Source organism: Procambarus clarkii, chromosome 21 (genome assembly GCF_040958095.1).
Source record: "Procambarus clarkii isolate CNS0578487 chromosome 21, FALCON_Pclarkii_2.0, whole genome shotgun sequence".
Classification (NCBI taxonomy): domain Eukaryota; kingdom Metazoa; phylum Arthropoda; class Malacostraca; order Decapoda; family Cambaridae; genus Procambarus; species Procambarus clarkii.
In genome coordinates, this window is record NC_091170.1 from 19,260,730 (window position 1) to 19,282,729 (window position 22,000).

The 22,000-nt window shown below is 41.8% G+C and overlaps 1 protein-coding gene across 2 annotated transcripts in view; it reads left to right on the forward strand.

The window, feature by feature from the left end:
• Positions 1–22,000, forward strand: part of LOC123760773 (angiopoietin-related protein 7) — a 557,761-nt gene that overhangs the window by 152,569 nt on the left and 383,192 nt on the right. For both annotated transcript variants that reach the window (XM_069328203.1, XM_069328204.1), the window contains exon 5: positions 14,202–14,248. In XM_069328203.1, the coding sequence (XP_069184304.1) occupies positions 14,202–14,248 (47 nt within the window). The remainder of the gene's footprint in view (positions 1–14,201; positions 14,249–22,000) is intronic.

A 22,000-nucleotide genomic window follows, 5' to 3' on the forward strand; every position in this document is an offset into this window, starting at 1 on the left:
CACTTCATCCAACACCGAATAATTATTACTGCATTCTGTTTTTAGACCTTGTAACACACAATTTAACATAACGCGGGAAATCAGCTTTTTGCTGTCCAAAATAAATATCATTTTTGTAATGTAAAGCTTGCTTAGTCAATCTCTGTCTCCACTTCATCCAACACCAAATAATTTTTTCTGTGTGACTGTTTTTTAGACCTTGTTACACACAATACAACGTAAGGCAGATAATCAGCTTACTGCTGTCCAAAATAAACATAATTTTTGAATTGATTGACTAAGCTTGCTTAGTCAATCTCCATCTCTACTACATCCATCACCAAATAATTAATACTGTGTGACTGTTATTTTGACCTTGTAACGCACAATGTAACATAATAAAGAAAATCAGCTTACTGTTGTCCAAAATATATTGCATTTTTTGAAATGTGAAATGTGCCTATTCAATCTCATCTCTACTACATCTAACACCAAATAATTATTACGGTGTAACTGTTTAGTCCTTGTAAAGCTTTATAACACTTTCAAACTAACATCGTTTGCGACATTAATACCTTGCTCAGCTCACAGCTTTCCAAATGAAGCGGGTTGCGATTATACGCTCCAGACACAGCCTCCATATCAAGGATAACCATACATAAATGTTCTGGTATCACAGTTTCCCATGGCTGGTCCAATGTTATCGTGCGCCTCCTCCTCTGCACCACTACTCTCCTCCTCTGCATCACTATCCTACTCCTCCTCTGCACCACTAACCTCCTCATCTGCACCAATACCCTCATCCTCCTCTGCACCATTACCCTCATTATCCTCTGCACCATTACCCTCATCCTCCTCTGCACCACTACCCTCATCTTCCTCTGCACAACTACCCTCATCCTCCTCTGCACCACTACCCTCATCCTCTTCTGCACCACTACCCTAATCCTCCTATGCACCACTACCCTCATCCTCCTCTGCACCACTACCCTCATCCTCCTCTGCACCACTACCCTCATCCTCCTCTGCACTACTACCCTCCTCCTCTGCACCACATCCCTCATCCTCCTATGCACCACTACCCTCATCCTCCTCTGCACCACCTCCCTCATCCTCCTCTGCACCACTACACTCATCCTCCTCTGCACCACTACCCTCCTCCTCTGCACCACCTCCCTCATCCTCCTCTGCACTACTACCCTCCTCCTCTGCACCACATCCCTCATCCTCCTATGCACCACTACCCTCATCCTCCTTTGCACCACAACCCTCATCCTCCTCTGCACCACTACCCTCATCCTCCTCAGCACCACAACCCTCATCCTTCTCTGCACCACAACCCTCATCCTCCTCTGCATCACTACCCTCATCGTCCTCAGCACCACTACCCTCCCCCTCCTCTGCACCACTACACTCATCCTCCTCTGCACCACTACCCTCCTCCTCTGCACCACCTCCCTCATCCTCCTCTGCAACACTACCCTCATCCTCCTTTGCACCTTTACCCTCCCCCTCCTCTGCACCACTACCATCCTCCTCCTCTGCACCATTACCCTCATCCTCCTCTGCACCACTACCTTCATCCTCCTCTGCACCACTACCCTCCTACTCTGCACAACTACCTACCTCCTACTCTGCACCACTACCCTCCTCCTCTGCACAACTACCCGCTTCCTACTCTGCACCACTACCCCTCATCCTTTGCACCACTACCCTCCCCCTTTTCTGTACCACTACCCTCCCCCTCCTCTGCACCGCTACCCTCCTCCTTCTCTGCACCACTACCCTCATCCTCCCCTGCATTACTACCCTCCCCCTCCTCTGCACCACTACCCTCTGCACTAACTAGGATGTAGACACCAAATAATCCTCATGTGAGGCTAGCTTCTAACACCCCTAGTAACTGATGTATCAAGATTAATTCTTGCTTCCTCTTCTTGTTCCTGTCAAAGGGCACTAGCTGTAAAGCCGGAATCCTAATATATGACAGCTATATCAGATGAAACATTTATATATTATTAGATAAGGACCAAGTACTAATTAGCTGTGTTAAGTGGCTTGTCTAGTGTCCTAACCAGTTCGCCCTATATCTACTTAACATTAACTGGCCAAAAATGATTCGGTAAACGGGTTTCGGTAAGACACTTCCCTTGTTTAGATGTTGATTGCGTGTTGATGAGGGTAGAAGCACTACGTTGATCTCTATTACACTTCGTCCAAAGGAGAATTTATAGGAGCTGACTTTGCTCCAGCCACTATGTGATTAACAATGGCTGACCTCTCTCACCACTGACACTCCTGGCTCTCTTTGTCCAGATGTCAATAGGTGATAGAAGGGTCACATTTACTCTATTTTGATACTGATAATTAAGTTAATTCAAATGAGATGTTCTCATGATGAATAAGACTACTGTATTTAAGAATAATTCTCAACAGAATAGCTGGTGAATTTATAACACTATGTGGCAATGATATCCCGTTTTCTATTATGGAAAATTCCACTACAAGCTCCATTTCTATGGGTTAACTTGTGAATACAACAGCAGCAATATTATCTACCAATTGAATTTATTATTAGTAAATGGTGTCGGGTTTTCCGACATAATTTCCCTGGGGCTGATCATGGGTCGAAGTCCTATTTAGAACAGACGAACATCGATACTCCTCCTTCGAATTATTAGGTTAATTTGATGTTAGTAGTTATTAATCACACATTTGTGCATCTGTTCGTACAGGACTGATGTCCTGTACTCGAGTTGCAGGGGTTAGAAGTCTAGTGCGATTTCATTTCCCTGTTAATTAATTAATACTTTAGTCTGGGCATGATGCAGCATTGTGTCATCCGTTTACTGTCGGTAATCTCGGGGATGACGCAGCATTGCGTCATCCACTAAAATAATTGCCAAAAATCAGGTTTTTATCCGATTTTTTTTGGACTGTTTGGTAACTGTCAACAAGCCGAATGCAATCTGTGACTACAATACAAACATGAAAGGTGTTGATCACTTTGACCAAATGATCAAATATTATCACTTCATAAGGAAAACTCACAAATGGACGAAGAAAATGACCTTCTATTTTGTGCAAATGGCTATCTACAATGCTTATGTGATGTACAACTACTACACAAAAAAATACTGAACTATAATACTACATATACTAAAATACTAAATACTAAACATTTGTAGGCAGGAATTGGGAGAGTAGCTGGAAGGCGTCTGGGTGCTCACTCGCGTTTAACGCGTGGCCTGTCTTCAACTCGTCGGCGGGTGGAGCTTGACTAAGTTTTTTATTTTATATGCTAATGTTCCTCTAGAGAATTCTATTGCGAACCTATTGATACCAAAATGAAAGACCTAGGACGAAAATTGAGGTGACCAGAGTGAAAAGAGTGAACACATTTTATCGCTTTTGCGCGCTCCTGGGTAACTCGTTCGCACTTTCTCTGTTTGCTGCGGGTAATTAGCCGGGCTTTTGGAGGTTATATGCATTTAGTGCTGTAGAGAATTCTATTGCGAACACAATGATACCAAATTGAATCTCGTAGGACGAGAATTAAGGTGACAAAGTTGAAGAGAGTACCTTTTCAGAATTAACGCGCGCTCCTGAGAAACCCTGGGACCCAAATCGCACAGTTGAGGGCTGGCGAGCGGGCACGCCAAAGTGTTAACTCTTGAAAGGCTAAAATTATAGCCTAATTACATATCAACCCAGAGGACTGAATGTGATCAAGTACTACAGTCAAGTATGATTCAGGGACTGCAGTGAGATCAGTAACATTAGATATAACTTGAAGCTTGTTCAGGTAACTGGTCACTGATATATATATACACCAAGGCCCATGGAATTCATCTTGATTAAATAATAAATGTATCAAAATCAGTTTTCAGATTTATTGGGATTTAATTTAGTGAATTCAGAGGATTGAATAGTCCATCATTAAAGTCAAGTATGGTTCTGAGACTGCAGTGGGTTCAGTGACATTTGTCGCAGTGACTTGTAGCTGTTTAGGCTACTGTTCACTGATTTGCCACTGAGGCCTCATGAACTCATCTTCAGCTTTAAATGATGATATTAAGATCAATCTCTGTTGCTATAGTCAGCTGTAATCTCCTTAGTATAATGCTACTGAAGATATATAATCAGCTGACAAATTTAGATTTCTACTGGTATTGTTTATATGCAGGCATAGGTGTCCTCAGACTTATACTGGGCCTGAGAGTAATTTACCTTCTGCAGAATTTAAATTAACATGGTTATGCCATGATATTTAGTAGGGATATCGATGGTAGCAGTCTGTCCCTACAAGGATACCAAAGTCAGTGAGGTGATCAGACTTAATATTATCTGCCATTTTTATTCCTCTCTTTCTCAGGAATTTGGCAGTTGCTCCCAGACGTTGCATTTGTAGGTCTGCCGGAATTTTGTCCACCACAATGGCTTTTACTTGACAGACGTAACTGCCTACCGTACTGATGGTTTTACCACCTGGTAGACTTGAGGTTCTGTATCTGTTAGAAACCCTGAGATATTGATTGTCGTCTGGGTTAATTTTAGTTCATCTGCCAACTTTGTAGTGACATATGTTCTCTGGGACCCTTGGTCAAACAACCCACGGGTTGTTTGCCCTCTTATAACCTTGGCCCTCTTATTCTGGATGGTAATTTGGGCAGTAGGCAAAGTCGTATTACCTTTAGACTATGCCGATTGAACACTAATTGTTTGTTTCTCCTTGCAGTACTGTACTGTACTGTAGTGGGAATGCTATCTTTCACCTTGGGTCTAGAATACGTTAATTTCGTATGCTTGCACAGTGCTGCATGGTGTTTACCTCTTCTACACCTGTTGCAGGTGTTAAATTGAGTCACCTTGCACATCTCCCTAATTTCTGGAGTCGCTTAATACGAGTGTCTCTCTCTGGATAATTGGCATAACGGTATATTGAATGTTTCTTTTTGCAGAACATACATGTCCCCCCCAGCCTACTGCATGCTTGGAAGTTACAGGTTTGGGTTAACTAGTAACAGTAGGCTTTGAGGATTCTGCTGCATTACCAGATTTTCTCCAACTTGGTGTGAAAGTAATTGGTTGATGTTTATTTGGGGTAGTTGTTTTACCCTTTAATTGACTATTATTTTCTATTTCTGAAGGCTCGCAAGAGGCTTTAACTTCCTCATTTGCACGTCGTTTGTTAATGATGGAACGCAAACCTTCAGTGATGTCCTGTACTGTCAGGATGGTGTTATGTTGACGTGTGTATAATTCATCTAGTATATCGCTGGACAATTTTCGTTGAAGGACTACTTTGGTCATCCACTCACTAGTGGTTATATCAACCTTAAGACTGAATGTTCTTAGTAGTGACTCAAACTCCATGCTGAAGGATTGTAATGAGTCAGCAGTCTGATCACGTTGAGGTAAGTCCAGCAATTGTAGTACTAAATGTATGACAGTTTTCGTATTGCCAGCATTATCCCTAGGAAGCTGGACTGGGAAATTAGTGCTGTCGCTATTTTAATTTACATTTTCTAGTACTGGTTCAGCTTCACCTTTATTTTCAGTTTGGAGGCATGTTAACTTAGTAGCCTCAGATATTGGGGTTTTCAGAATCCACAGAGACTGTGGATAAATTGTCTGAGAACTGTTTAATTTCTGGTAGTATAATATTAGGTGAAGCTGTAGTGGGTGAGGCTTTATCCTCTTTGATTAATTCGTTGAAAGGATCTAATCTGGCTTGAGATTTATTCTCATAAAGATCCAGATCATCCATAATATTATCTACTTTATTTGATGTACCTGCTATTTGTTCTGACTCAATAATCCTGTGTAAGTGTTCCAACCTGGCTTGAGTTTCTTCATATTGTGCTAGGTCAGACAGGAATGGTTCCACATCTTCAACTACTATTTCGTCGTCGTCGTTGTGGATCTGATTTTGGTAACATTTCCTATTTGCTTTCAATATAGGCAATTGGGTTTGAATCTGTAATAGTGGTATTTTCAACCGACGATAATTAACTATAGGCTCATATAACAACTGTTCATATTGGTCGAGATCTCTTGACAGTTGACGTTTACTTGCTGTTAAAGCACGTTTTGCTTTCTGAGGATTAGTCATGCTGACTTGTTAATTAGATATTACTGGCTCATAAATTGCGAGCAAGTACTGATGGTAGCCTAGGGTAAAATTCTGTAACCACTTGGCTATACTCTACCTCTTTCAGAGGTTGGCACTTAAAATTAATACACATTAGATATATATAATCATACACACTAATGATTTGAGTCATAAACCAGTGTCATTGAAAGTACCTTTAGGTTAGCTCCTCAATTATCATCCTAGGATGGTATAGACACTAATTAATCACTCAAAAAGTGCAATGATTATAAGTAAATTATTATATAAACACAACTCAACTCGAGCTGATAACAATTACACCCAAAATAGGATCTGTACCATTCATTAATGGTGCTAGGTTGTTTAACATAGTACAACTAGAGTATGGAACTAATGGGACTAGTATGAACAATAAATAGTTCAACTAGTCAATGGTAATTGGGGACTAGGTTATCAATAAACATTAGTCAATGTATATCCTACCCTGTTGTGGGATGGCAATTGGTAAATATTGTATTGAGAACACTAGAGCAATTATATTAAATAATTCTCTATTTAAGAGAAATAATATACACAGTTGAATGAAGCATTATGAATGACCATGTCTGACTGACACAGTATTAATGGCTGTGAGTGACTTGGCATCAGTGGTCCAGTCTTAGTGATTCATTATAAGTGAGTTGACTCACTTATAATTAATGACTATAACTGTTTCACCCACTGATGTCGGTGAATCAGCTCAAGTTACTCAGTATGAATGACTCAGTGTGAATAACTATGAGTGACAGAATAATTACCTGCATAAATTCATCAACGTGAGTGGTTCAATATGAGTGACTCATTATGAGTAATGAGTAATTCAGTAAATCAGTAATGATTCATTATGAGTAATTCAGTGAATCAGTATGAGTGACTCAATATTATTGACCCATTTGAGTGACAAAGATTGAGTTACTTAGAATATGTAACTAAATAGGAGTGACAGTATGAATTATCTATGTGAGTGACTCATTTTAAGGGATTCAGCATGAGAAAATCACCAAGTATGACTAAATATTATTAACTCTGTATGAGGGGACTAATATGAGTGACTCAATATGATTGGTGCATTAAGAGTAACTCTGTGTGAGTGACACAGTATTAGTGACTTAGCATGTGTGATTTTGTATGAATAACTCAGTGTGAGTGACGCACTATAGGGATCCACGGGGAAATACCCTTGTTTCATTCTTCCAACGCGATACCTCTTCTTTCACTATGACTCTCGGTTTTCTGTCCTTTAGGTCGTCTCTTACGCAGATCAGTGTTTTCCCAGCTATACCTGCTTGCTCCTCCACCTTTTCCAACAGTCTTTCATAAGGAACAGTATCAATTCTTTGTGACAATTAAAGAAAATAAAGTTCACCCAGCCTTCTTTTTCCAGATGTGTTTTATTAAAAGTACGAATGATTGACTCCTTATAAGTAACACAGTATGAGGACTCAGTATGAGTGATAAAGTATGAGTGACGTAGTAGAGTTGGCGGAGTTTAATTGACCAGTGAGAGTGATTCAGTATGAGTCAATATGAGTGACTATGCCTAAATTACTCAGAGTGAATCAGAATGACAGATTTATTACGAGTAACAAATTTTGAGTGATTCAGTATGAATAAATCAATATGAATGACTCAGTGCGAGTACCTCACTATGAAAGACGTAATGTTAGTATTCACCTAGTTGCATTCACGTAGTTGTGCTTGCCGGGGTTGAGCTCTGCTCTTTCGGCCCGCCTCTCAACTGTCAATCAACTGTTTCTACTACTACTACTTTTTTTCCCACACCACACACACATACACACCCCAGGAAGCAGCCCGTGACAGCTGACTAACTCCCAGATACTTATTTACTGCTAGCTAACAGGGGCATAGGGGTGAAAGAAACTCTGCCCATCGTTTCTCTCCGGCGCCCGGATTCGAACCCGGGATTACAGGATCACGTGTCTAGCGTGCTGTCCGCTCGGCCACCGGCTCCCCTAGTCACTTAGTATGAGTGACTGGATATGAGTGAATAAGCAAGATTAACTCATTTTGATGGAATCAGAATGAAGGACTCACATGAAATAATTTTATGTAAAGGACCAGACAATTGGTCCAATTATTCCGGTTCAGAAGGACCAGCCACATGTGGGAAATTGGTCCGGTTCAGAAGGACCAGGCACATGTGGGAAATTGGTCCGGTTCAGAAGGACCAGACACATGTGGGTGGTTCAGAAGGACCAGACACATGTGGGTGGTTCAGAAGGACCAGACACATGTGGGTGGTTCAGAAGGACCAGACACATGTGGGTGGTTCAGAAGGACCAGACACATGTGGGTGGTTCAGAAGGACCAGACACATGTGGGTGGTTCAGAAGGACCAGACACTTCTGGGAGGTTCAGAAGGACCAGACACATGTGGGTGGTTCAGAAGGACCAGACACATGTGGGTGGTTCAGAAGGACCAGACACATGTGGGTGGTTCAGAAGGACCAGACACATGTGGGTGGTTCAGAAGGACCAGACACTTCTGGGAGGTTCAGAAGGACCAGACACATGTGGGTGGTTCAGAAGGACCAGACACATGTGGGTGGTTCAGAAGGACCAGACACATGTGGGTGGTTCAGAAGGACCAGACACTTCTGGGAGGTTCAGAAGGACCAGACACATGTGGGTGGTTCAGAAGGACCAGACACATGTGGGTGGTTCAGAAGGACCAGACACATGTGGGTGGTTCAGAAGGACCAGACACATGTGGGAGGTTCAGAAGGACCAGACACATGTGGGTGGTTCAGAAGGACCAGACACATGTGGGTGGTTCAGAAGGACCAGACACATGTGGGTGGTTCAGAAGGACCAGACACATGTGGGTGGTTCAGAAGGACCAGACACTTCTGGGAGGTTCAGAAGGACCAGACACATGTGGGTGGTTCAGAAGGACCAGACACATGTGGGTGGTTCAGAAGGACCAGACACATGTGGGAGGTTCAGAAGGACCAGACACATGTGGGTGGTTCAGAAGGACCAGACACTTCTGGGAGGTTCAGAAGGACCAGACACATGTGGGTGGTTCAGAAGGACCAGACACATGTGGGTGGTTCAGAAGGACCAGACACATGTGGGTGGTTCAGAAGGACCAGACACATGTGGGAGGTTCAGAAGGACCAGACACATGTGGGTGGTTCAGAAGGACCAGACACATGTGGGTGGTTCAGAAGGACCAGACACATGTGGGTGGTTCAGAAGGACCAGACACATGTGGGTGGTTCAGAAGGACCAGACACATGTGGGTGGTTCAGAAGGACCAGACACATGTGGGTGGTTCAGAAGGACCAGACACTTCTGGGAGGTTCAGAAGGACCAGACACATGTGGGTGGTTCAGAAGGACCAGACACATGTGGGTGGTTCAGAAGGACCAGACACATGTGGGTGGTTCAGAAGGACCAGACACTTCTGGGAGGTTCAGAAGGACCAGACACATGTGGGTGGTTCAGAAGGACCAGACACATGTGGGTGGTTCAGAAGGACCAGACACATGTGGGTGGTTCAGAAGGACCAGACACATGTGGGAGGTTCAGAAGGACCAGACACATGTGGGTGGTTCAGAAGGACCAGACACATGTGGGTGGTTCAGAAGGACCAGACACATGTGGGTGGTTCAGAAGGACCAGACACATGTGGGTGGTTCAGAAGGACCAGACACTTCTGGGAGGTTCAGAAGGACCAGACACATGTGGGTGGTTCAGAAGGACCAGACACATGTGGGTGGTTCAGAAGGACCAGACACATGTGGGTGGTTCAGAAGGACCAGACACATGTGGGAGGTTCAGAAGGACCAGACACATGTGGGTGGTTCAGAAGGACCAGACACATGTGGGTGGTTCAGAAGGACCAGACACTTCTGGGAGGTTCAGAAGGACCAGACACTTCTGGGAGGTTCAGAAGGACCAGACACATGTGGGTGGTTCAGAAGGACCAGACACATGTGGGTGGTTCAGAAGGACCAGACACTTCTGGGAGGTTCAGAAGGACCAGACACTTCTGGGAGGTTCAGAAGGACCAGACATATTGGTAGATTCAGAAGGACCAGACACATGTGACAAGTTGTTCCGGAAGAAGTACCAGATACATGTGGGAATATGTAACTCTCGCAAACACTTATCCTAGTTTACGACACCTATAAAATAGACCAATCTATAGGTCAGTTACAATGAACAAGACATCTAAGTTTCAACAGGTGAGAGACATAGGACTAGAGAACTTTCACAGAGATGCTAAACCTTGTAACACTACTCAATACTTAAATAAAATTTTAATATTAAGTCAAACATGAATCAATCATGCATAGATTGGCAAATAATAATTGGTTTATGCCTTTGCTGGATTTAGTCACCTCAGTTGTATCCTAAACTACTGAGGTGACAAACTGTATTTTAGCTTCAGGCGTAGTGTATTCTTCTTCCTCCCTACCAAAGGAAACCACAAAATTTTAAATCTATATAAATATAAATGGAAATGTTCGTTTGTTCAAAATCGCTAATCTCCGAAAGTTCTACACCGATTGCCTAGAAATTTTCACACAACGTTCCATTCGTATCCAAACACGTTTTTATATACATTCTATATAGATGTCACGTCAGTGACGGTAAAAAACATGCTTTCTCTGAAAAACTGCGTTTTTCATGTGAGGGAAATCTTCGAAACCTCTTTACCGATTGCTATGAAAATTTGACACAACGTTGCATTCGAATAGGCACGTCTTTTTATATATCTACAAAATAAATGCCTCACATGTGACAGGAAAAAACATGTTTTTTTTTTAAATAGTGCCATCTGTTGGACATAAGAGCAACACACGCTGTAATCATCGAAAGTTCTTCACCGATTGCTTTGAAATTTTCACACTACGTTGCATTCAAATAGGCACATCTTTTTATATGCCTACTATATAGATGCCATACCTGTGACAGGTAAAAACATGCGTTTTGAAAAACAGTGCCATCTGTTGTGCATAATAGCAACATGCACACTATATTAAATATCTCACAAATTACGATTTCCGATTGCATTGATAAATTTTAATTTTATAGATTTCAACTTATTTTATTTTTTATTGAAGTATTTTGTGTGACATTGTGCTAGAATTGAGGTGTGTTGTTTACCATATCATTCATTTCGTAAGTATTAGTATAGATGCCACACCTGTGACAGGTAAAATTATGCATTTTTTGGAAAACAACGCCATCTGTTGCATGTAATGATTGATGAAGATTAATCCACCCAAAAGGTGGCACGGGCATGAATAGCCCATACGTGGTGGCCGTTTTGAGCCATTACTAGTATCAAGAGCTGATACTGGAGATCTGTGGAGGTGAGACTGCACACTGCATGACGGGAGATGTCTCCCCTGTGTTGCATGTAAGAGCAACACACATGCTATACTAAATATGTTACAATTCCATTTCAATGTTTCTGATTGAATTAATAAATTGAATTTTCATAGATTTTGATTTATTTTCATTTTGATTAAATTATTCTGTGTGAATTGCATTGGAATTGAGCTGTTTTTTACCATACCGTTCATTTCGTGTGTATAGTTTATTTTTTTATTTTTCATATTCTCATTTCATTTTTAGCTGTTTTTCTTATATTTCAGTGATGGGAACATCAGATCCTTTGATGTTCCAAATTTTCTGATGGGAGTATCAGATCGTTAGGGGAATGCATCGAATGAGGGAGTGGGGAATGTTGGGGGAAGAAGAGGGGATAGGAGAGGGGAATGTTTGGGAAGATGAAGGGACAGGGGAGGGGATAATAGTGGGAAGGACGAGGGGACGGGGCAGTTGTGGTTGGTGGGGACGAGGGGCTAGGGGAATGGAGAACGGTGGGGAGGATAAGAGGGACAGAGGAGTAGGGGTTGGTGGAAAGGACGAGGGGGTGGGGGGAATGGTAGGGAGGACGAGGGGATGGAGGAGTGGGGGATGTTGGGGAGGACAAAAGGACGGGGAGGGGGAGGAATAGTGGGGAGGACGAGGGGATGGGGGAGTGGGGAATTGTTGGGAGGAAGAGGGGACGGGTGAGTGAGGAATGCTTGGGAGGAAGGGGGAATGGTTGGGAGTATGAGGGGACAGGGCAGGAGGAATGGTGGGGAGGATTGGGAGACAGGGGAAGGTTGTTGTGGCTCAGGAACGCACATGTGTTGCTGAGCCACAGCAACACGTCGCCGGGTATAGCTAGTAATATAATATAAACGCCCTCTGGGGGAGGTATAAATCCATGATGAACATCATTGATTATGAGATATATAAAAATCTTTAAACTGAGCCACCCTGGAAAACAGATCAGCGAAAAGAAGCTACGAAAAACAACTTGCTTAAAATATTAAAAAAGATTCAAAGTCGTTCTATATCTATATAAGAAGTAAAACTAAACAAAAGACTTTGTAGGACCCTAGAAAGATGAGACTAACGAAATTATAATGGACAATAAAAGGGCAGCAAGCACTCTGAATGAATACTTTACATCGGTGTTTACACTAGAAAGATTAGATGGTATCCCATTACCGACACAATTGTTTGAAGGAGGTGAAGAGAACGAATTAAGTGATATATACCCATAATGTGCGACATTATCAGGAAGAACACTGACAAACTATAAGACTCAAACACTCCAGGTGTGGACGGAATTAAATTCAATGCCGTAAAGGAACTGGCAGAGGAACTGTACCTACCACTGAAACTTCTTTTCAGAAAATCTCTGGGCCACGGGGTAGTTCTCCCTAGATTGGAAATAAGCAAAGGTCACCCCTTCAAGTTCAAGTACGTTTATTGAGACAGTCTGATACATCTCAAAAGGTAGCTTGGGCTATTTCTACCCCCCATTGTCACCCCTATTTCCAAAAAAAAGTAGAAAGATCAGTAGAAAACCTGCGTCCGACTAGCTTGACATCACACATCTGCAAGCTCATGAGGAGAATCCTAAGGGAGAGAATTATCCACCTTCTCACAGTGAGCAATCTTGTAAAATCAACGCAACATGGGTTTGTTAAAAAATAGATCCAATTTTTGGAAACGGTAACGAGCTACTAAGTCAAGGGATTTTCAGCAGATGTAGTATTTATGGACAGTGATAATACTTTCGATAAAAGGTACCACACGAAAGACTAGCAAGGAAATTACAGGCCCATGGAATAAATGATATAACACTGGAATGAATAAAACAATGGTTAAAACAAAGAAAACAAAAGGTCGTGCTAAATGGGAAGAAATCTGACTGGAGAAATGTGGTGAGTAGGGTACCACAGCGTGCAGACTATCGTTGAGAGGGTGTTGCTGGGGGGAACACTTAGGAGGAGTTCAATAGGAGCTAGTGTGGAAGGGTGTAGACTGGTGTTACTAGGGGGAACACTTAGGAGGAGTTCATACTCTCACACCACCAAATACCTCGATGATAGGCAATATAATAAACATTTCCCACATCTCAGACGTGTGACTCACTAATAGTGACACAGATTTCTAACTTAGTGTGAGTGACCGATTATGCGTGCTTTAGCACGAGTGATGCAGTATTAATGAATCAATGGCAGTTGCTCAGTAACAATGACAAAATTCAAATGATTCAAAGTGAGTTAGATTGAGTGATTCCATGAGGGTGACTCAGAATGAGCAACTGTGTAGGAGTGACTTTGTATGATTCAGTATAAATGAATCAGTTTGAGTGACATTATAATTGACTCAATAGAAGTGATTTATCATTGAGTCAATGAGACTCAGTATGAGTGCCTCAGGTTAAGTGACTCAAAAAACTGAGTCAGTGTGACTCAATATGAGTGCCTCAGGATGAGTGACACAATACAAGTGACTCAGTTTTCGTAATTCAGCATGAGTCATACTAAAATGGAGTGCGGGTCCTGGACTCACACAAGACGACTTTATCCGTGATGTGGGCTTTGTCTCCATAGTTATAATAAACATGCTTAGTTCTGGAGAGTTTTATGTAGCTGCTGGACATTTCCCACAATATGTGAGTGATGTCCAGGCTTTCACCTGGTGAATTGTTGAGGTGTTTTATGAGTTGTAATCTCTCCCACAGGGAGGGGCGGCCGGTGTCTTCCTGGTGTGACATGACTACTGACGGAGGTGAGTAATCTCTCCCACAGGGAGGGACGGCCGGTGTCTGCCTGGTGTGACATGACTACTGACGGAGGTGAGTAATCTCTCCCACAGGGAGGGACGGCCGGTGTCTGCCTGGTGTGACATGACTACTGACGGAGGTGAGTAATCTCTCCCACAGGGAGGGACGGCCGGTGTCTGCCTGGTGTGACATGACTACTGACGGAGGTGAGTAATCTCTCCCACAGGGAGGGACGGCCGGTGTCTGCCTGGTGTGACATGACTACTGACGGAGGTGAGTAATCTCTCCCACAGGGAGGGACGGCCGGTGTCTGCCTGGTGTGACATGACTACTGACGGAGGTGAGTAATCTCTCCCACAGGGAGGGACGGCCGGTGTCTGCCTGGTGTGACATGACTACTGACGGAGGTGAGTAATCTCTCCCACAGGGAGGGACGGCCGGTGTCTGTCTGGTGTGACATGACTACTGACGGAGGTGAGTAATCTCTCCCACAGGGAGGGACGGCCGGTGTCTGCCTGGTGTGACATGACTACTGACGGAGGTGAGTAATCTCTCCCACAGGGAGGGACGGCCGGTGTCTGTCTGGTGTGACATGACTACTGACGGAGGTGAGTAATCTCTCCCACAGGGAGGGACGGCCGGTGTCTGTCTGGTGTGACATGACTACTGACGGAGGTGAGTAATCTCTCCCACAGGGAGGGACGGCCGGTGTCTGTCTGGTGTGACATGACTACTGACGGAGGTGAGTAATCTCTCCCACAGGGAGGGACGGCCGGTGTCTGTCTGGTGTGACATGACTACTGACGGAGGTGAGTAATCTCTCCCACAGGGAGGGACGGCCGGTGTCTTCCTGGTGTGACATGACTACTGACGGAGGTGAGTAATCTCTCCCATAGGGAGGGACGGCCGGTGTCTTCCTGGTGTGACATGACTACTGACGGAGGTGAGTAATCTCTCCCACAGGGAGGGACGGCCGGTGTCTTCCTGGTGTGACATGACTACTGACGGAGGTGAGTAATCTCTCCCACAGGGAGGGACGGCCGGTGTCTGCCTGGTGTGACATGACTACTGACGGAGATGAGTAATCTCTCCTGCTGCAGTCGTACTGGTGGTATTATTAGTTGCAGTGATGGTCACAGTTACAACTTTAGGGAAGTTTTTGTTGAAAAAACTTTCTACCAGTAAGTAATATTAGCTGACCACAACATGGAACTAATAAATTATAATTACCTTGCTGGTTGAACAACTTTGTTCGGTTTTAGATACCCATTACCGTGCATCGTGTAATATGTTCTATATCCGTCTACCATTACCGTCGAGAGTGCAATATGTTCTGTTTAAGAACATTAGAATGGAGGTAGCTGCAGATGGCCTAATGGCCCATCTGTGGCAGCTCCTCTTTATACCCACCCAATCTCATTCATATATGTCTAACCTACGCTTGAAACCATTAAGGGATCCTACTTCTATTATGTTATGCAGTAATTGGTTCCACAAATCAACAACCCTGTTACCGAACCAGTGCTTACCCAGATCTTTCCTAAATCTAAACTAATCCAATTTAAGCCAATTATTTCCTGTTCTGTCTTGTGTTGATACTTTTAATACCTTATTAAAATCACCTTTGTTATGTTCATTCATCCACTTGTACACCTCTATCATGTCAACCATCATTCTTCCCCGATCTAGAGAACATAATTTAAGCTTTGTTAATCTTTCTACATATGACAGTTTTATAATTTGGGGAATTAACTTTGTCATCTTACAGTGGACGCGTTCTAAGGAATTTATATCCATTCTGTAGTATGGCGACCAAAACTGTACTGAATAATCTTAATGGGGCCAAACAAGAGCATGATATAGCTGAAGAACAACACCAGGCGTCTTATTACTAACGCTTTGATAAATAAATCCCAAAGTCCTATTTGTCTTATTACTAACATTTATGCATTGATTGTTTGGTTTTAAATTTTTACTTATCATAAATCCCTTTTGCAATCCGACTTTGCAATCTCAACACCATCTAGCTCATATCTTGTAACAATATCATCATTACCTTGCCTCAAAACCTTAAATTTGTCAGCATTAAACTGAATTTGCCAATCTTTTGACCATTTCAACGTCCTATTTAGATCGTTTTGAAGTGATAGAGTCTTTTTCCGTGTATATTTCAACTTAATTTTTGTATCATCGGCAAATTTGCAAGTATTACCTCAAACCTAAACCTAAATCATTTATATGTATTATGAATAACAGAGGTCCCAGGACAGAGCCTTCAGGCACTCCACTTACAACATTTTCCCACTCTGACTTTGCCACTTTCCCACTTAACCCCATTTATACTACCTCTTTGTTTCCTTATGTATAGCCATGCCCTAATCCAACTTAATATAGTACTCTCAATTCAGTGAGCCTCTATGAGTATCCAGCAACCATTACCGAGTAGAGAGCAATATGTTCTGCATCCGGCAACCATTACAGTGTAGAGTGCAATATGTTCTGCTTCCGGCAACCATTATCGTGTAGAGTGCAATATGTATTGTACCCGGCAACCATTACAGTGTAGTGTGCAATATGTTCTGCTTCCGGCAACCATTATCGTGTAGAGTGCAATATGTAATGTATCCGGCAACCATTACTGTGTAGAGCGCAATATGTTCTGTATATGGCAACCATTTCCGTGTAGAGTGCAATATGTTCTGTATTCAGCAACCATTACAGTCTAGAGTGCAATATGTTCTGTATTGTTACAAGGGATGGGCTGGGCTAAGCTAGCCAGGGGGCTGCTAGGGGTTCAGAAGAAAGAATAGCCAGTCTATCTGACTTTCGTAAATCACCAGAGTCATTTGATCCCAAAGGTGTGGACCATGTAACGCCCACCACCGCAGGTCTATGCTCCCGCCACCTGGGAGACCTTCAGTCAACCACGGGGGAAACTGGTGCCAGCAATTCTGGCCTTACCCCAAGGAAGAGTAAAGGAAGACTCAGGTTTATCTTCAACAGCATTCCCTCTGAGTCTTACTTGCCATAACAAAAGGGTCGCAGGTCTCTTTTCCACACCTGCGTTTCTCTACTATTAAACAAGGTCGCCAGCTGGGTTAATATATCTGCACCCCAGCAATGCAGTTCAGTGATCATTCACTATGTTGCCTGATAGCAAAATGTTGCTGCACTTACAGCGTTGAAACAGGACTACCAGCCTAGGGATCGTTTTTATAAATGTCTGTGTCACTCTAACACTGCCAGCCACTAGGAAATTTCTATATAGAATCTTAATGTTCAATAGATGGGCTAAAATATCATTCATGTATGCTCGTAGTGACAATATGGAGGTATACTTAAACACATCAGTAAAAATGTATGACATTTACTAACGAAAAGCTACATGAACACATCTAAATATAGTAATGGTACATGAATGGATATATATATCATAAATATTCGGGAGATCATTGGCAGCTCTCCTCTCACGACCTCCGACAACTCCGTCAGCTGGGCAGATATAAATGGGGTCTAACACCCTCTCAAGGGGGGGGGGGGGGCTACTTCTTCAACGTCGACCACCTCCTCACCAACTGCCACGTCGTGCGCACACTTTCTTCAACAGTCGTAAATACTAGCTGCCCTGCAGCCTATCCTAATACTAATGTACTAATATATAAACTTATATATATATATATATATATATATATATATATATATATATATGTATGTATATATATATATATATATATATATATATATATATATATATATATATGTATGTATATATATATATACATATATATATATATATATATATATATATATATATATATATATATATACATATATATATATATGTATATATATATATATATATATATGTATATATATATATATATGTATGTATATATATATACATATATATATATATATATATATATATATATATATATATATATATATATATATATATATACATATATATATATATGTATATATATATATATGTATATATATATATATATGTATATATATATATATATATATATATATATATATATATGTATATATATATATATATATATATATATATATATATATATATATATATATATATATATATATATATATATTATTAAATATGACCGAAAAAGTAAGATTAATAATTCTAACACGAATTTTCTCAATATTTCTTATGTTTCTTTTCACTGTTGATGGTAACTGAAAAATCAGTTCTCCAAAATTCATTTTTATTTCCTGTCTGACGCGACACTTGAACGCGTTTCGTAATAACTTATTACATTTTCAAAGACTTTTTGTTTACACACACACAACTATAACCTGCAAACACTAAACAGAGTTCTTACTATGCTATGATTTACACAGCTTTCACTTTATTTTATACCCGCATTTTGGGTGAGGTGATATGTTACAACAGTTTTGGATGAGGTGAACAAAACTTTCAACACAGGACAGAACACGAAACAATGGGTATTAATTGGGTAAATTAAAGGTAAGAATGGAAGTAACTGCAGAGGGCCTATTGGCCCATATTTCTTGATGTTTCTATATTGGAGCGGAGTCTTGAAGTGGGTAGAATATAGTTGAGCATTAATTGGCTGTTGATTGCTGGTGTTGATTTCTTGATGTGTAGTGCCTCGCAGATGTCAAGCCGCCTGCTATCGCTGTATCTATCGATGATTTCTGTGTTGTTTGCGAAGATTTCTCTGGTGATGGTCTGATTGTGGGAAGAGATTATATGTTCCTTAATGGAGCCCCTGTTGCTTATGCATCGTTAATCGCCTAGAAAGAGATGTTGTTGTCTTGCCTATATACTGAGTTCTTTGAGGCTTACAGTCCCCAAGTGGGCATTTGAAGGCATAGACGACGTTGGTCTGTTTCAAAGCGTTCTGCTTTGTGTCTGGAGAGTTTCTAATGAGTAGGCTGGCCGTTTTTTGGTTTTATAGTAAATCGTCAATTGTATCTTCTGATTTTTGTCTGTAGGGATAACGTTTCTATTAACAATATCTTTCAGGACCCTTTCCTCCCTTTTATGAGTTGTGGAAAAAAGTTCCTGTAAAATAGTCTAATAGGGGGTATAGGTGTTGTGTTAGTTGTCTCTTCAGAGGTTGCATGGCGTTTCACCTACCTTCTTATGATGTCTTCAACGAAACCATTGGAGAAGCCGTTGATGACTAGGACCTGCCTTACCCTACAGAGTTCTTCATTGACTTGCTTCCATCCTGAGCTGTGGCTGAGAGCACGGTCGACATAAGCGTTAACAACACTCCTCTTGTACCTGTCTGGGCAGTCACTGTTGGCATTTAGGCACATTCCTATGTTTGCTTCCTTAGTGTAGACTGCAGTGTGGAAACCTCCGCTCCTTTCCATGATTGTTACATCTAGAAAGGGCAGCTTCCCATCCTTCTCCATCTCGTAAGTGAAACGCAACACAGAATTCTGGTCAAAGGCCTCCTTCAGCTCCTGCAGATGTCTGACCTCAGGTACCTGTGTAAAAATGTCGTCAGCATACCTGTAGTATATGGCCCGGTTTCAAGTTCATGTCGACTAAGACCTTTTGCTCGATGGTACCCATGAAGAAGTTATACATGTGCCTATCCGGGCTCAAGAAGGGTGCCTCTCTAGTACAAGCTTGGAGTAGTTTCCTTAGAATGTTTTCTGGTATGTCAAGAGGAGTACAAGCCGGATCACGATACACTCTGTCCGCTATCATCCCGATTGTTTCATCCATAGGTACGTTGGTAAACAATGATACTACGTCCAACGAGGCTCTTCGCAGTAAGTCAACAAATTCCTCTGGAGACTTAAGGCTTAAGGCGCAAGGGACATAAGGAGTCAGCAAACCGTTGAGTCACTTCGCCAGTCTGTACGTCGGTGTGGGTATCGGGCTGATGATGAAACATAAGAAATATTGAGAAAATTCCTGTTAGAATTATTAATCTTGCTTTTTCGGTCATATTTAATAATATATGTTTACAGGAAAGACTGCTACCCTACAGACTGTTATCCCTACAGACAAAAATCAAAAGATACAACTGACGATTTACTTTTAAACAAAAAAAACAGCCAGCCTACTCATGAGAAACTCTCCAGACACAAAGCAGAACGCTTTAAAAGAGACAAACGTCGTCTATGCCCTCAAATGCCCCCTTGGAGACTGTAAGCCTCAAGAAACTCAGTATATCGGCAAGACAACAACATCTCTTTCCAGGCGTTACTAAGACAACAAGTAACATAAGAAAGATCGAGAAAAATCGTGTTAGAATTATTAATCTTACTTTTTCGGTCATATTTAATAATATATGTCTACAGGAAAGACTGCTACCAAAATATACTAATATATATATATATATATATATATATATATATATATATATAAATATATATATATATATATATATATATATATATATATATATATATATATATATATATATATATATATATATATAACTGAAAACTCACACCCCAGAAGTGACTCGAACTCATACTGCCAGGAGCCACACAACTGGTGTGTACAGGATGCCTTAATCCACTTGACCATCTCGACCGGACATAAGGAGGTGATAGCCGAAGCTATTTGAACCATCCTCGTAGGGGGCCTCGTAGCCTGGTGGATAGCGCGCAGGATTCGTAATTCTGTGGCGCGGGTTCAATTCCCGCATGAGGCAGAAACAAATGGGCAAAGTTTCTTTAACCCTGAATGCCCCTGTTACCTAGCAGTAAATAGGTACCTGGGAGTAAGTCAGCTGTCACGGGCTGCTTCCTGGGGGTGGAGGCCTGGTCGAGGACTGGGCCGCGGGGACACTAAAGCCTCGAAATCATCTCAAGATAACCTCAAGATAGATCCCCCTGCCAGCACCCAGATGGCAATCTTGGACATAGCATTTTATCAAATCACCTCATTCTTTGGGGCACACGTGAGAAACACAAATGCGAAAAAGCCTGAATGGTCCCCAGGACTATATGCAACTGAAAACTCACACCCCAAATGTGACTCGAACCCATACTGCCAGGAGCAACACAACTGGTATGTACAGGACGCCTTAATCCACTTGACCATCTCGACCGGACATAAGGAGGTGATAGCCAAAGCTATTTGAACCACCCCCGACCCCCCCCCGCCGGCACCCGGATGGCAATCTTGGGCGTAGCATTTTATCAAATCACCTCATTCTTTGGGGCACACGTGAGGAACACAAATGCAAACAAGCCTGAATGGTCCCCAGGACTATATGCAACTGAAAGCTCACACCCCAGAAGTGACTCGAACCCATACTGCCAGGAGCAACACAACTGGTATGTATAGGACGCCTTAATCCACTTGACCATTCCTGGGGAATGGTCAAGTGGGGTCAAATGGTCCCCAGGTCAAACCTGGAGACCATTCAGGCTTGTTTGCATATATAAATATATATATATATATATATATATATATATATATATATATATATATATATATATATATATATATATATATATATATATATATATATGTCGTACCTAGTAGCCAGAACTCACTTCTCAGCCTACTATTCAAGGCCCGATTTGCCTAATAAGCCAAGTTTTCCTGAATTAATATATTTACTATAATTTTTTTCTTATGAAATGATAAAACAACCCTTTTCTCTATGTATGAGGTCAATTTTTTTTTATTGGAGTTAAAATTAACGTAGATATATGACCGAACCTAACCAACCCTACCTAACCTAACCTAACCTATATTTATAGGTAAGGTTAGGTTAGGTAGC